This window comes from Castor canadensis, chromosome 1 (genome assembly GCF_047511655.1).
Source record: "Castor canadensis chromosome 1, mCasCan1.hap1v2, whole genome shotgun sequence".
NCBI classification, from domain to species: Eukaryota; Metazoa; Chordata; class Mammalia; order Rodentia; family Castoridae; genus Castor; species Castor canadensis.
Window position 1 is genome coordinate 55,694,024 of NC_133386.1, and position 17,348 is coordinate 55,711,371.

Consider the following 17,348-nt stretch of genomic DNA (forward strand, 5'->3'; position numbering starts at 1 on the left):
TCTCAAGTGGTAGATTGCTGAGGTCCTGAGTTCAAATGCTATTACCACCAAAAGAAAAAAAAAAAAAAGAATCACAAGGCTTTAAAATCTGTGGGATTTGGATTATCTTATTTTTTAAGGGAGATCCTTTGAATGACAGTTTTTACCTTATAGATTAGATGGTCTTAAAATTGCTAAAGTTTGGTATAATTTTCTGTCACCTGTTACTTTGAACGTTTGTGCAAGAGATTGTAGTGAGCTCATAGAAGCAGTAGTGTTCTTGTAGCTTTCCATAAAGTAGCTAATTTAATCCCTGTGAGATAGTTACCGCTTGGTCCATTTTGTGATGAGGAAGTCATGCTATAAAGTCCCACAGCTAACAAGTGGTGTTCTAACAGCAGAGACTAGGGTCTCACAGGAACTTGTAAGCAGTTCATCAATGCAGCAGGATATGCTGACATTTGCATCCAGCGTGATTTAACTTGAATCCACAGTCATCCTAGTAAATCATTGTATATCATGTGAAACTAACTCTTTTTTTGCATGGTGACTTTTTGGCTATGCAAAAATTCTTCATAGGGTGGGTATGGCTCAGGGAGCACCTTCATACTTACCTTTGGTCACAAAGTACCTGTGTTGCTGATGATGTTGTGTGTCTGGGTTTCAGGTCTGGGCTGCAGTTCCTCCTTGGAAGCAAGGCACCCTCTCAGAATTTGTTGTAGTCAGTGGGAATGAGGTAACACCATTTTTGCCAAAATGCCATTATGAAGTATAAACAAAGACTGACAAATATCTGAAATAATCAGTGGTTTTTCAGATTGGATTCATGATTTATGAGCAGTTTTGAGAGAGCTAAAGTAAAGAATAGGAAATTTTGAAAAATTAAAAAAGTATTCTGTGTCATTTTAATATCATTGCTTAGCAGAGCAGTCATCTTTGCCTCATGAATCAGGGATTTGGAAGTAGATTTAGAACCCTGCTGTGTTTCTTGGTTCCACCCAGCATAAACAGTGGACACTAGGTATAACCAACAGAGACCACAACTAGTCATAAACAGAGGCATGGAGATATAAAGCTGTTTTGAATGACTTAAAAAGCAGGACCTAAGTCGAGCATACTGGCACATGCCTGTAGTCTCATCTACTTGGGAGGTGGAGGCAGGAGGATTAAGAGTTTGAGGCCAGTCCAAGCAAAGTTATTAAGACTGTCTCAAAAAACAAAAATAAAAACAAAAGCATTGTGGTTATAGCTCAAGTGGAAACGCTGTGTGAGGCCCTGGGTCCAATGCCCAGGACTGCAAAAGCGAACAAACAAACCACACCACCAGGAGCCTAGTCCCATATAGTCAGGAGACCTGACAGTTTGAATAGAAGGGGATTAACACTGAGGAAATTGGATACAGATGGGGAAAGGGTGTTACTGAAGCTGGAGAAAGCCTGGAAAGCTTCCTTTCCAGAAAATGGGAGTAAAGAAAGCAGTTGATGACAAACAAATTGGACTATGTTTATGAGAGTTCAAGGTTTATTTAGACTTATGTCTGGGTATAATCAGGACTAATGGCACAATACATGTGGTCTTCTTATAAACAGTGAAGTATCTATCTGATGATGTAGTCTACAAACATTCTTGAGCCTCTCTGAGGCAGGCAGAGAGCTATCTGGAGGATGTTCTTTAGGGATAGTCTTGGAAGCACTGAACCTGAAAGACATAAATTTATGTCTGAAAATAGTTGGAGTGCTGTGAAGGTAGATGTGTGTAATTGTGTTTATAGGTTTGCAAGTCCTTTTCTTTTTGACTGGTCTTCTAATCTAGGTCTCTCACAAGCCCAAATCACTCACTCATGCTCAAGCTGCCTCTCTGCCATATGTGGCTCTCACGGCCTGGTCTGCCATAAACAAGGTTGGTGGCCTGAATGACAAGAATTGCACAGGAAAACGGTAAGTGTTTCAATGGTCGCAGCTAAACTTTCCTTCTTTTCTTCTGTTACTTCTCTACAGTAGATCTGTCAGAAGTACTGGAATTAGAATTACTTACATGACCAGAATTATGCTAACATTTGAAACAATTGCACTTTTTAACCTCATTCCATTGTTTCTCAGCCCAGTCAAATGGGGTTTTCTACAAGAGATGGACAGATGTCTCTAGGACCTCTGAACCTCCTGTCATAATGCACAATTTGTGTGTGAGCCTCTGGAAAGAAGATTCATAGCTTTTATCACATTCCTAAAAATGCTAAGAGTCAATAACTGTGCATTTTCTAAAGAACAATGTCAGGGTGAAAGTGCTTTTTCCTGTGCATACCAGGATTGCTCTCACACATGGCACGGTTCTATGAAAACAGATATGAAGGGACTGTAAAACACTACTGAATAGTCTTGAGTTCTCTTACACTCAAGGGTCGATATCCTTTAGGAACAGTTCTGGTGCTCCAGTGACTTGAATGTATGCTTGTTTAAGTTAGCAACAACACAGGGACAAATGTCTCACTTCTACAGTGGCCCAACATCTGTGGTTTCACTTTCTGTGGTTTCAGTTACCTGTGGTCAGGCATGGTCTGAAAGGTAAGTACAGTACAGTAGCATATTTTGAGCACAGAGAGACTGACCATATTCACATAACTTATTACAGTGTAGTGTTGTAGTGTTTTATTTTATTCTGTTTTTGTTAACTTCTTACTGTGTCTAATTTATAAATTAGACTTTATCCCCTGTGTGTATGCTTAGAAAGAAACTTAAGGTACAGTCTCAGGCATCACTGGGGTTTTGGAATATACCCGCTGTGGGTAATGGGACTGATGTATTTGAGTTCATATCCAGGTTTTGTCACTTTTTAGCTGGGTGCTCTACTCAGTCCGTTTTTTTTTTTTTTTCCAGTAGTGGCGTTTGAACTCAGGGCCTTGCGTTTGCTAGGCAGGCACTTTACCATTTGAGCCACGCCTCCAGCCCTCAGTTAATTTTTTTCTGTGAGTTTTGTTTTGAAGATTAAATGAGATAACACACATGAAGCTGGTGACATAGGTTGTGGCAAGATTGATGAGGCACTCAATCTTGGCTCCTGTCATTAACAGGATTGTAATGTACTTTGCATTTTAGAGAGTTGATATAGAGAAAACTGATGATTTTGGTTTTTGGTGAGAAAACTTAAATATTAAGAACCACTTAGTGATTATAAGGAAGGAGAGAGCTGTAGGTCAAATTATAATAAAATAATGCATTCTTTTTCTTCTTTTTTATTACTAAGGATTGTGCAGATAAGGTCTATGTCATTCTGTTTTTCTGTTTTGAAATATTGCACTTTACATTTAATGTGTGGAGAAATAAAACATTGAGTTTATCAATGTTTAAGCTTTATTTCTGAAAGCATTGTGAAGGCTATGTGCCTAATGAGTTGCTACCATTTATCTTAGAATTCAAGGCAAATATTTATTCTAAAGGTCAACCCTGTTTATTTTTTAAGATTCTGTGGCTTATCTTTTTTGAAGTTGCCATTTTGGTTAAACTCTTTGTTTAAATTAAATTCATTTGACCACAGATTTTTCTAATGGTCTGTCTTAGTTAATGACTTTGCAAAAAATCTCACTCTAGATTTTTAGACTGTTATTATTATTGTAAGCTCTGCAGTGACATTGATGATTTATTGTTTTGCTCCCCCTCCTCCACACACACTTAAAAACATTAAATATTCTGTATCACTCATACTATGGTTAGAGAGCTCTCTTTCTTTTTACTATTTAGGGCTCTCTGGGCATACTTTTAGAATACTGTAGAAAACAGTTTAGAGACAAAGAGCTAGCTGTTTTCCACAGATAAATAGGAGTGAACTCCAGTTTGGCTTTGTGGGTAATTCTCTGGTACGCTGTCATTGTCTGTGTAAGCAGTAATGGCCTGGAACTGGGAAACTGGAACCCTGGGGCCTAGTCTGTACTCTGCCATTAACTAATCAGGTGATCACATGCTGGTTATGTTCTCCTTGCCATTTCCTCTGACTTACTGAGTGTAGGGCACTATAGGTGAGGAGAGCTTTGAGAATTGGATTATTTTATACCTTATAAGGCCATTATGTATTATATTGGATTGGATCTGTTCATTGTTTAGCCATGTGTACCAAACAAGAGTGAGAGCCATTGTAAAGAGCCTCAGTAATTCATATCATGGACTTCTGCTTTATTCTCATGTGCATAGTGACCTGGAGGATGCATATTTTGTGAGCAGCAATGAAAGCCTGGAGTTTCAGTCCCTTCAGCCTGCTATAACAAAGTACCATAAACTGGTGGCTTATAAACAACAGAAGTTTATTTCTCACAGTTCTGGAGGCTGGAAAGTCAAACATCAAGACATTGACAGATTTGGTGTCTGGCGAGAGTCAACTTTCTAGTTTGGTAACAGTGCCTTCTTGCTTGTCCTCATATGCAGAAAGGGGCCAAGATCTCTTGGGGTCTCTTACAAGGGTTCTTATGAACCCCATTCATGAGAATTCTGCCCACATGACCTAAACACCTCTCACACCATCTCCTGATGATTAGGGTTTTAACATCTGAATTTAGGGGGAAACAAATACTGCAAACATTTAGACCATAGTACTTAGTACTTGGTGCTTGCAGAAATGGCAGTTTACCGAAATCACTATCCATGAGTTCCTGTGTTAAAATAATGGCCTACTTCTCTAACTACTTGTTTGTGAGAATCATGAGTTGTGTAGCAGCACCTTAAAATACTATAAAAATTCGTTCTTTTTTTTTTTTTTTTTTTTGCTGTGCTGGGAATGGGATCCAGGGCCTCATACTTGCTTTACCATTTAAGCAACATCTCCAGCCCTCTACAAATAGTTTTAATGGAGAAATTACATAATGGGATTTTATTATACTTAAACTCAGAAGTTGTAATTTTTTTTCTCAATTTGACTATTCATTGTGACTGATGGAGCATATTTTGGCTTCTCTAAGCAATAATTACTCTTCTGTTGGCTGTTAATATTAAGGCATGCTTTGGTTTGCAGAAAGCAGTTCAGTGTTTTCAAGGACTAACAGTCAGTTTTTTTCTAACCAGTTAATAAAGAAAAAAAAAAAAAGTAAAAACTAACAGTAACAAAACACCCATCAACACCTTGAAAAATTTTGTATGATTTCTTACACCTAACGGCCCTTCGAAATTAGACAAAGCTTTCTAAGGATTTGATGGTGTTTATCTTTTCCTTCTTTGTTACCTAATTATATTTCTGCAACAACTGAGCATCAGTGAACCAAAGGGATAATTTAATTTTGGTATCATATAATAATGTCAATTTTTGGCCACACTTTGATATGGCTAGAATGCCATGTGAAATTATTCTTTTGTTATCAACCCATCCATACTTTCTTCAGATTTATTTGTAGAAACACACAGAGAACTTAGGGCTCTCAAGATGAATAGAAATTTTTTAAACATTGTTATACCTCATGTTTTTTGAGTATGGTAAATCTGATGGTTTTATTTATTGGTAGAGACCTGGTATACTTGAATATTTCATTCTTTGCCTGAAATTCCTTTTTTGCTGAGAAAGTTGTACTTCCCAATTAATAGAAGTATCACAATACAGATTTCACTTTTAAATTATATGCACTTGAAACTCAATGCAGTGAAATAGAAATACTTAACAGTTTCTTTTTTTGGTGGAATTTTACCATGTAAGTGTAAATTAGGTTTCTGATTAATTCTGTTTATAGAATTAGACAGACTCGAACTTAAAAACATTGACTCCCCCCACCCCCTGCAAACCACCACCACCAGTATGCTTATATTGAGATTAAAATGACCACTTGGTAATTCTTACAACTTCCTGCTTTCATATGCCTTCTACTGCTTATTCGTCACTTGACTACCTAATGTTTCTCTTTACTGTGCTCCTGCCACACTTTTGGGCTTTGGGTTTTCATTTGTACCTGACGGGTTGCTTGGTAGAGGAAAATTAAAGAAACCCCAGCCCTTTTCTTGAATTGAAATTGTAGGGTTCTGGAGAAAAGGAGAGTGAGGGTGGAGGCTTCTGCCTGGCTAGTGTGATGCAAATGAATATTTTCCTGAGAGCCCAGGAAGCTTAGTAACAGAGTAGTGAAAACTTCACTACTGGCAATTTGTCTTTTAGGGGTTAGCTTTCTAAAGGCCTGAAATAGCGCTCTCATGAGGTTTAGAAGTTATTTTGCTCTTCAGTGCACTGTAATCTAGCTCCCAGCTTTGCCACTCAACTGTAGCTGCCCCACCAGGTCAGAGCTGATTTAAGTGGCCAAACTCAGTGACACTTTGAAGTTCTTATTCTAATTTGATCTTTGAGGTATCTAGCTCTGTTGATCAACTCCTTAATACTCACTGGATGTGTGGTTTTAGGGACACTAGACTCCGTTATTTTTCTTCTTGACTTCTTGATCATTTCTTTTAAAACCTCCCCCTTCCTCCAGTCCTTTAACTGTGCGTTTTCCAGTGTTCCACTCCATCTTCCTCTGTTGTCTCCCAGGGCTATCTCTTCTACTCCCAACTTCTATTTAGATTTTGCTAACTTGCAGATCTGTATTTCTAACCCTAACCTCTTACTGAGTTCTAGTTAGCTATTCCCTTTGTATCTCAAACTCAACTTGTGGACAGCAAAACCATCTACCACCCCAACTCTTCCTCTGTATTCCTAATGTCAGTTAATTGTGCTTTACTTTAAGCCAAAACTGCACAAGTCATTATTGTTCATGCCATGTAAAATTTAGATTGCTGTCAACTTTGGAACAATGTCTTCTCAAGTTTCTTTTATATATAAACTGTAGGATTGCAAAACATCTCATCTTTTTTTGTGTAGAGAATAAGCCTAAAATACTATTGGATTTTAATTAACAACCCTTATTAAGTAGTTGTTGACATCTTCCCTATTGGGGTGTTTTGGAAGTTTTTATATGTTTTAATTGGAGGACTTTTCCACAGGCTAGTTTTCTGGCTCTGTACATCTTTAATTTAACCTTGTTTGTCCTTCAGTACTCAAATAATCCAGTGCTAGATGCAGTGGTACTCAGTCTTAATAAAACGTCATGATGTTTAGGTGAGTTGCCTTAGTGACATGTAGGAATATTCTTGGAAGGCAGTCTGGTTTACCAGGATAGCTGGCAATAACAACTTTCTGCAGAAATGACTATGTACTTCCTTTAAACCCAGAACAAATGTATCCATGAAGAGATATGTTCCAAGACACCGCCCCCCATGGATGCTTGAAACCACAGATAGTATCGAACCCTACATATTTTATTGTTAATGTTGCTGGTGACGTCTGTGACCAGAAGACTCCAAATTCTTTGTGTCCCACTGGATAGAATCAATGGCAGAACTCCTGAGTGTAAATGGAATTTATTAAAAGTTAGGAAAGGGAAATACAAAGGGAGCATGGTGGGCGCAGGTGGAGTCTGCTGGCAGAGAGAGCCTGCATCTCTTCTCCAGGTGCTTTTAAAACTTACGCTGACCTATGGGAAGGGAGGACCAGGTGATTTCCATCCGATAATCAATGAGTAGGACAGGGCATGGGTGGTTCCTGGTCACGTGAGGGTGGTCCCTGAGCCAAAGCATGGTTAATCCTAGATGTAGTATTTTTCTATAAGTCCCGTACTTTCCCTAATTTTAGCCATCAACACCTTGAAAAATTTTGTATGATTTCTTACACCTAACGGCCCTTCAAAATTAGACAAAGCTTTCTAAGGATTTGATGGTGTTTATCTTTTCCTTCTTTGTTACCTAATTATATTTCTGCAACAACTGAGCATCAGTGAACCAAAGGGATAATTTAATTTTGGTTTAAAGTTTAACTTATAAAACGTGCCCAACAAGAGGTTAGCAATGATAACAAATAATAAAATTAATTATAATGATATACTATAATAAGTTATTTAAAACTTATGATTTATTTCTGTAATTTTGGATTTAATATTTTTGTGCCACAGTTGACTGTAGGTAACTGGAACCACAGAAAATGAAACCACAGATAGGAGACTACTTTTTCTCTAAATCAACTTCTTAGCCAAATCTAGCAATAGGGGAGGTATTTTCTAGAATAGGAATGGAAAGAGACAGCAACCTTAACTACTTGTGGTTGGCACAACTTTATTATGCAAATTTTACAAAAATGTGTTGTCCATGCCAGTGTATTGCTAGGGTTTGTCCCTGAACTGAGTAAGTTCAGCTTCACTGGCTCCATTGGTAACAGTGGTCTGACCATGCTACTTCTCTCTCACTCACCTTCTTGTCACCCACCATAAGCATTCCTTCTCTCTGTCTGCTTTTTTGTTTGTTTGTGGTTTTTTGTTTTCTTTTGTTTCTTGCATTTCTGGATATTGATCCCAGGGCCTTGTGTATGCTATATAAACACTCTACCATTAAGTAATATCCCAGCCCCTCTCTATTTCTGTGTGAGATTAAAGGATCTAGTGATTTGTGATTGTTTTCACTGCCTATCCCATTTGGGGAGATACATTCTAGTGTCTACACTCTAGTTGAAATTCTGAATACATCTCAGATAATAGATCTATTGTTATCCTGTGTATGAAGTTCTAATTCTGTGTATGAAGTTCTCCTTCCGTTATGAATTAGCTAAACCTTTATAAACAGCCACCTGGGCACCTTGCCAAAATGTACAAATAGCTTTGTTTTCATGGGAAAATGTGTTTAAATTTCCAAACATTTAATTCACACATGAACTCTCCTGTAAATTGAGAAATGTCAACATGAGTTACAGAGGCTTAGAAAAAGAGGACACAAATCCAGGCAAGTTGGTCACATTTAGTTGATTTGTTTTATAGCTCTGTTATTCTTCTTATTCAGTTAAGTTTCTCACTTTAGGGAGTAAATACTAAGATACTTTGCTATCAGACACCCATCTTTTCCCCTAGATTTAAAAATAGTGTGTGAAACTGATAAGTGAGAAACATTTTCAGTATTGTCTTTATTTCTTAAAGACCATTTGTTTGTACTGATGGACAAGTTAGCTATATTTAAAATCATCTTTGTTTCTAAGTCATTAGGATTTAATAGATGGCACTCTATCTTGTGATGTGTCTTTTCTTTGCCCTCCATAATTTGTGGTCAAGAGGGAATCATGGAGGGCATATACTCCTCTGTTAGAAAGGTGGAGGAGTGAAATATAAGTTAAAATTATACTGAAAACACCACCTCTTTTTCATTGCCCCCAGAGTACACCTCTGTGATTATTACTTCATGGGGGGTGAATACAAGGCTTTAGGCAACTGAGACTCAAACCTGAGTTCCTAGATAGGCAACCCGGCCATTTAAAGCTTTCTGGGAACAAGCCAGAATATAGAAATTTGAAAGAAGACTCCCTCCTTCTGGTTCTGCTGTTTTGTGGCTTGTTTTATACATTTTTCATTTTTAAGGCAGCAAGTAGGCAAACTGGCTCATAAGATTTTTATTCTTATTTGTTTATTTTACAGTACTGGGGATTGAACTCAGGGCCTTGTACTTGCGAAACAGGCACTCTGCCACTTGAGCCATGCCCCCAGACTGCCTCACAGGATTAAAATACTGAAAACTGATCATAGAGGACTTAAGTACCCAGATGCTAGATAAAAACTGTCTCAGTCATGGAGAAGAAGCCAACTGCTTCAGTACCTTAATGTTTGTTTAGGGAGAATTCAGAGATTAGACAGAAATGACAGAGCAAGTTAGAATTTAGAGCTTAAGAATCCATGGCAGTGTAACAATTACTCATATTTTCTACGTCTGCCACTAGTGCAATCTCCACTAACTTCAAAGGAAGCTGTCGGTGTGGACTACAAGTAAGAGAGGCATGTGATTAAAAATCTTAGCAATTTTGAATTATAGTGCTTTTTGCAAGTATAGTATTTCCTGGGCACTTTTTCTATATAAACCAATGAACAATACTGCACTCTTTTCTTCACCGTACAATCAGACCTCTGCTTCAGTGAGGCTTGACTGTACAGTGTTGCCATTATAGCAAAGGGAAGTGAAAAATATTCCCCTGTGTAGCGCCTAAGTGAAGGGCCATTGTGAGGTAAACAACAGCAGTCTTTTTCCTTAGCACTGAAAGTGCTTTGAACAGTACAAGAATAGTTTAGCCACAGGACTTCAAACCTTAGAGCCAATCAGCTTATTGCTGGCTTGAAAATTTATTTTGCCTGCTGTCCTTTTTGGGGCTTACTTTACTTGGAAAAAAAAAAAGTATGGGCCCTTGTTGACCGTGCACAAAACATAAAGTTTATAAGACCAAAGAATGATGTGTCCCCAGGGCTTCCTTACAAGCTAACAGCACATCCTTGGCCAGCTCTTTGCCTCGTTTGTACTTTGGGGACGCCATCAGGTGGCAACGTAAGGAACTGAAGCTGCTATTGCAGAACCAGTCCCTCTTCTGCCAACCCCTGCTTTGAAATACAGTTGTGCTTTTTTATTTGAGGAACTGAGGCTGCTTTGGATTAGAGTCATGGGGAAAAGATGAACTGACAATAATGAAGTCAGAGGTGTGCCTGGCAGTTGGATTCTTAAATGGCCAGTGTATTTAGTATCCTTTTAGTCCAGCCTTCTCCAGAAAAGAACTAGAAATTAACTTTAAGCTCTTCTTTACTGGAAGAAGCTTTAGTGCAGTCTTTCAGGAAGCCAGGTGATCCCCTCTTAGGGTGGTAACAGCTGTTGTCGTGATTGTAGGATGTAATGCTGATCAGATGGTTTTGAAGTCAAGAAACATTGATCAGGCATTTGCTCCATCCAGGAGAGTATGGCTAGTGCAGGGCATAGAGGGAGGTAGGTCTGTCCTTGAGTACTTGCAGAATAGTTTGAGAAACAGAATGTATGTATGAATTAACAGGGTGACAAATGCAAAATGTGTTGTACGGATATCAAATTCCAGATTGTGTAAGAATGAGCAAAAGTAAGAGGGTAAATATTTCCTGGGTGAATTAATTTTTGAATATACCTGTAAGGCAGTTATAATGTTTTGTCCTCCTTTAGGAAGTGCTACAGCTATAAAATGTGTGAATTGAACAGTTATAGAAGAATGGATCTTCCAAGTTTCTTCCATTTACAGTTAATGATCCTGTGAATCATATATATATATTTGCAAGGAGACATCATTTAATGCCACTTAATGGTGTTCCAAAGGGAACAACTGTCTTAGAAATTGTAGTAATTTTTAAAATACAATACCAGGTAATAGCCAACTTTCTGTGATTTTGTAAGAGAGAAAAAAAAATGAGAGTAGGGTTGATTGTGTACAGAGTTCTTGTTCCAAGATCTAGTGTGCTTGCTTGGGATAGGTGGCAAAATTCTGTGCACTTTCTATTAGCCAAGACAAAAGGAACCCACTGCCAGCAGTTATGCAATTTACAGTGACAAATAAATAGCACAGATACTCCCACCCATAGTCTTTAGAAAAGTATTTTCTGTGGGCACTCAGAGAATTCTCACGAAGAATTCTCTCAACAGTATCTTAGCTAATATAGTATCCAATATTGTCTGACAGTCTTTTTATGATGTACTCAGTCTCCATTGGAAGCGTAACACCAAAGTTCAGTTCAGTATAGTGTTCTGGGTATCTGAAATGATGCAGTCCAAGAAAGTGATTTCTTGAAGTTCTAGATGAATGCAAGAAGAGAGTGTAAAACTATGTAAAGCAGTCATTCTTGACCATTGATTCATTTTTGGATCACAAACTTCTTTGGGAAATGGGATAGGTCTAGATCCCTCTCCTTGCCAATGTACATGTGCATAATGATACCTCATTTTGCATAACATTTTAGGAAATTCACAATTTTAGAGGAATCAGGATCTCTCCCCTCCCTTTTCCCCTGTCTCACCTTTACAGCTATGCTCTCACGGCTGAGCAGCCCTCCTCAAATGGCAGCAGGCTACAGTGAGCAGACATGGGATGATCCTGGAGCACAGGATGCTTGTGCCAACAGGGCACATGCATCTGCTATAATGGAAGGGGGATCAAGGATGAGATTATATGCATTTACGACAGTGATTGATGAGCTTGGCAGGAGGTGTCCTAACACAAGATGTTTATCCCACATTAACAGGAATGTGGTCAGGAATGCGATTTTTCTTAGACAACAACTAAGTCTAATGTGTTAAAAAGGGCCCCATATTTCTTCTTCATAGAGGAGCTCTAACCTAGAGGGATCATAAAGAAAATGTTACAGAGCACCATCTGACCTGCCTAAACCCCCCCAGATTATCAGCATTGTTGACCTTTGGTATTCTTGGTAGAGTTCATAGACTGTCTAACCTGAAGTACTCACAGCTTCTTGGTGAAGCTGAAACAGAGATTCTTGCATGGGGAAGCTGAATGCCTTTATTCCTTTGGGGATTGTTTGCCATTGAGCCAGTTACATGTTGAAAACATCTTATTCTGTTGTATCTGCTTAAGATTCTCATTGGCTGTGGTTTCTTTTGCTTTGCAGTGTTTTAATCTTCGGTGCTTCAGGTGGAGTTGGTACTTTTGCAATACAGGTAAAACAACTTTTTAATTATTTTGTAAAACAACTTTTCAGTCTCATAAATAGGAAGATTTTCGTTTACGTGAATTTATAAGTACACATATCAGGAGTTATTTTTCCTTAAAAGCTGAAAGAAAGGTAAGTCTGGTAAATGCATTTAATTTTAGCTTGCTCTTCTAAATGAATATATTCTAGCATAGCAGGAAGCATTAACCTTTCCAGTAATTTAATATATGAGTTGGGTACATGGAGGAGAGCTCTTTGGGAGGAAGACCATGGGCAGCTAGGCAGATGGGAGTTTGTAAGTTAGTAGGAAACAGCCAATATCAAAAACCAACGCTAGTTTCCAGTCAACATTTCTATAGGCTTTTTGTAGAAAATGATAAGCTGATTCTAAAATATATATAAAGCTGCAGTAGCCAAAATACTGTTAAGATGGTAATATTCTACCAAAGTGATTACGTATTGAATGCAATACCAGTCAAAATGCCAGCTGCCTTTTTTGCATAAATAGAAAAGCTTATCCTGAAATGTATATGGAATTGCAAGGGGCCCCAAAGAGCCAAATTATCTTGAAAAAGGACGAAGTTAGAGGATTCATACTTCCCAATTTCAACCTTACTACAAAGCCACAGTAATCTAAATAGTGTGGTACTGACATAAGGACAGATATATTGATCAATGGAATAGAATTAAGCATCTAAAATAAACCTATACGTCTATGGTGAATTGTGATACTGGGTTTTGAAATCAGGGCCTTGCACTTGAGTCATGCCTCCAGCTCAGTTAATTGATTTTTGCAAGGATAGCAAGACCATTAAATGAAGGAAAGAATAGTCCTTTCAATCAATGCCGCTAGACATTGACAACTCGGTATCCACATACAAAATAGTGAAGTTGAACCCATATCCCAAATGATATACAAAAAAATGACTCAAAGTGGGTCAAAGGCTTAAATATAAAAGCAAAAACTATAAAAGTCTTAGCAGATAATACAGAACTAAATATTCATCACCTTAGATTTGGCAGCAAATTCTTAGGACACCAAAGCACATGCAACAGAAGAAAAAAATAGATAAATTGAATTTCATGCAGTTTGAAACTTTGGTGCACCAAAGTTTCTAAGGGCACTATGAAGAAAGTGAACAGGCAGCCCACAGAATTGGGGGAAAATATTTGCAGATTGTTAATCTGATATATGCTGACTATATAAATAATTCTTACAACTCAACACCAAAAAGCAAAGAATTCAATTTTAAAAATAGAAAAGAAGCCAAGCCAGGTAGGACATGCTTATAATCCCAGCACTTGGGAGGCTGAGGCAGGAGGACCCAGAGTTCAAGGCCATCCTGGGCTGCATATTGAGACTATGTCTCAGACAAAACAAAACAGAACAACAACAACAAAAAGAACTTGAAATAGTATTTCTTGAATGAGTACATATAAGAATATGGGCTTTTGCCCATGGGAAGATGTTCAGTATCATTAGGCAGTCAGGAAATGGCAATCAAAACCAGGATGAGCTACCATGCCACACCCACTAGATAGTTAGAATTCAGCCTGAAAAGTAACAAACAGTAAAGGCAGACAAGGATGTACAGAAATTGGAACCTGTATTAGTCAGTTTTCTGGTGCTCTAACGTATACCCGAGATTATCAGTTTATAAAGAGAAAAGGTTTGTTTTGGCTCACAGTTTTGGAGGTTTCAGCCCATAATTAGCTGACTTAGTTGCTTTTGAGCTTGTGGTAAGAAAGCAAACCACAGTTGCTGTATATGGCAGAACTTGTCATCTCATGGCCAGGACGTGGAAAAGAGAAAGAAAGGAAGAGACTGGGATACATTACCCTTTTTTGAGGGCATGCCCCCAGTGAACTGGGAACTAACCCTTTCCACATAGACCTTTGGGGAACATTAAGTTCCAAACTATTGCTAAACTTTCATACATCACTGGTGGGACTATAAAAATAGTGTAGCTGCTGTGAAGAGTTTGTTGGTTCCTCAAAATGTTAAGCATTGCTGGGTGTGGTGGCAGCACCTGTAGTTCCTACTGCTTGGGAAGCTAAAGCAGGAGGATCATTTGAGCCCAGGAGTTCAAGACCAACCTAGGCAACATAGTGAGACCTCATCTCAAAAAAGAAAAAAAAAAAAAAAAAAAGCCAGCAATTCCATTTGCAGGTATGTGTTTGAGAGAAATGAAAAATGTACATTTAAAGAAAAACTTGTTCACTAATGTTCATAGCAGCATTATGCATAATAGTGAAAAATGAAACTAACTCTAATATCTATCAACTGATGATTGGATAAACAAAATGTGATATATATATATATATATATGTCATTTTACTCAAGTGCATCTGTTTGCAGCCCATAAACACAATAACACACATTTAGGACATCACTCCTAAATGATTCAGTTCCCCTCAGATTTTCAGGGTATGTAAACCCTTAGCCAATGTTGATTTTTAAAAGTGAGACTTACTAGGACATCCCAGTTGAACTCTTTGCTTCTTGTGTGTTTCTTTCCCTGTAACTCACATATTAACTAACTAACTAAATAAATGTTATTTTAAAAACCCAAAAAAAAAAAAAAAAAGCAGTGAGAAATTAGGTAAGATTATTAATGAATTTAAAGCCCTTTACTTACCTTTTGTATTTAACAGGTACTAGCACCTCTGCGTGTGTGAATGGGGGTTCACGGAAAACACAGATCCCTTTTGTTCTAGTGAACCTGAAGGAAGCTCAAAAAATTGATACTCGGGACAGAATTGAGAAAATAGATGATCTCAGGACCTGTAACCAGTGAACTTTAAGTAACTATTCTCAAATTAAGCTGAAAACAGTCCCCTCTTAATTCTATAAAATTGATAGTACAGAAAAAAGTTCATGTTTAGAGGGCATTTTCTGGATACTTAATCCTGAATAACATTAGAATTCAGCTCTCTTTTTAAGTTTGCTTTAAAATGTAGGTTATCTGTATTCTAACCCCAGGAGACTATTTATTTAGGTCTTTTACTCCAAAGAAGAGAACCTGATCCATGTTTTAAAAATAAAGTGTTCATATTTTCTTTCCCTTCTTAAAATGAGCAACTAATAGCATCTAATAGCTGATTACTTATGATAGATTATCTGAATCAAGACTGCATTAATACTTTTTGGAGATGCACATGATGAAATAGTACATTTTTATGTTTTGGACACACTTAAAATAGTCATTTTTCTGAGGATGTGTGTGTGGTTTTTTGGTGAGATTTTTGTTGTTATTTGTCTTTACATTGAAGGTGCTAAATTTGATGCTACACTGTCTCCTGTGATACTGGTGAGGCACTGAGCCATTCTCTGAAGACTGGCTAAAACTTTATGTCATAAAGGCAATAGACTTTTTTTTTTTTTTGCATAAAATTAATGTTTATTCCACCTTTGTGTCATATTCCTGGATCCTTCACCAATGTTACATAAGGAAAAAACAAAAGCAAACAACTGAAAAACTGAAACCAGAACCACTAGTGTTATCAAGTTGGGAAACAAATAAATTAAATCTAGCAGCCATCGGCAAGAGTACAACAAAGATAATGCTGTAAAAAGAAATAAATAAAATTGCCAGAAAACTGTATGCATCATACTCTTTCAAACCAGCAAAATATGTTCCTGCATAAGATGAAACATAAACAGAATTTTTTTCGTATTAAGGAAATGCAAGTTCCTATAGAAATGCATTTCCTATAGAAATGCAAGTTCATTTTCGAATACTGTGGATGGGTAAAATGTGTTTATAATGGCAATTTTACTTTAAAGAGTGGGCCAAGGACACATTTATAGATTCTGGGGAAGATGTGCACTGCTCTTCTTTGATTGGGATAGTGGGCACTAGCAAAAATTTTTTAAAAATGAACACAGAAGTATAAGACAAAGGCGAATGAGACTTCTCTTATATTTTAGCAACATTTAGGTAGACTCCAATTTAAATGCAATCCACTCTGCTTTGATGAGGCTTTGGTTCAGCTCCAAGATCTTGACTGCTGTGTGTGACTTCTTATATGAGAATATTCAGAAGGTGTCTTCTTAAACAATAAACCTATTTTTAGTGGTGGAGCCGCTCTTAGTAGCTGTATCTGCATGGGACTGATAATCAATCACTATCTTTGGGGGAAGTCCTAACCTTTCCTTGTATATGTGTAACAGCCTCTCTGTTTTCACATTCAGGAGTCCATATTGCTATCTTATCACCTTTAGCTCTAACATTAACAACTGCTCCACATACATCATCACTGTAGTCGTCAGACAACTCTCCAATAAGGCACAGCAGTGTCTCTAGCCAAAAGCCATCAAGGTCACTTTGTCTCTGCTGTTTGTTCAATGTAATTAGCCATCGTCCTCCCCATTCGTTTTTCGCATCTTCCCACATAGGCTCAATACCATCCTTAAAAAGTGAGTAGTCACAGCCAGGCATTAAATTACGAGACAACTGGATATGGTTGTAGAGAGCCTAAAGTCTCCAATAGTATCAAACTTAGAGATCAGTTGAAGGTTTGCTTGCCAAGTTTTGCTTTTATCATTTTTAAAAAATCAGAGTGCCCACCTGTTCTGTACAGATGTTTAATATAATGTTGTGGGTTAGCAACCTCCTAAGTAGATTCTGTTTTTTTCCTCTTCTGTAGGTGGGGGATTAGGAATAGGAGTGGGTTCTGGTTCCACAGTCGCCATCTTAGATCCCATCTGACTGTCTTGTCTTTGGAAGATACATCTATATGTTGGGATTTTCTTAGTAAACAAAAATTTAGTCATTTTTGCTGGTCTCTGACAGGTGGCTTCCTATAGTTTTTATTAAGATGAGGTACTTATGGTCACCTAGAGATTAGTCTGACATGGTGCCAACTTAAAGTACAGTGTTTTTTTACTTTCCTCCTC

The 17,348-nt window shown here is 37.7% G+C and overlaps 1 protein-coding gene and 1 pseudogene across 7 annotated transcripts in view; one reads left to right on the forward strand and one right to left on the reverse strand.

Moving 5' to 3' along the window:
* Rtn4ip1 (reticulon 4 interacting protein 1) overlaps positions 1 to 17,348 on the forward strand; it is a 71,758-nt gene that overhangs the window by 6,669 nt on the left and 47,741 nt on the right. For 6 of the 7 annotated variants that reach the window (XM_074077583.1, XM_074077554.1, XM_020174965.2 and 3 more), the window contains 3 exons: positions 647 to 715; positions 1,792 to 1,916; positions 12,407 to 12,455. In XM_074077583.1, the coding sequence (XP_073933684.1) occupies positions 647 to 715; positions 1,792 to 1,916; positions 12,407 to 12,455 (243 nt within the window). The remainder of the gene's footprint in view (positions 1 to 646; positions 716 to 1,791; positions 1,917 to 12,406; positions 12,456 to 17,348) is intronic. The other variant, XM_020174966.2, reaches the window with a different exon arrangement.
* On the reverse strand, positions 16,478 to 17,335 carry LOC109693602 (eukaryotic translation initiation factor 4E pseudogene; annotated as a pseudogene).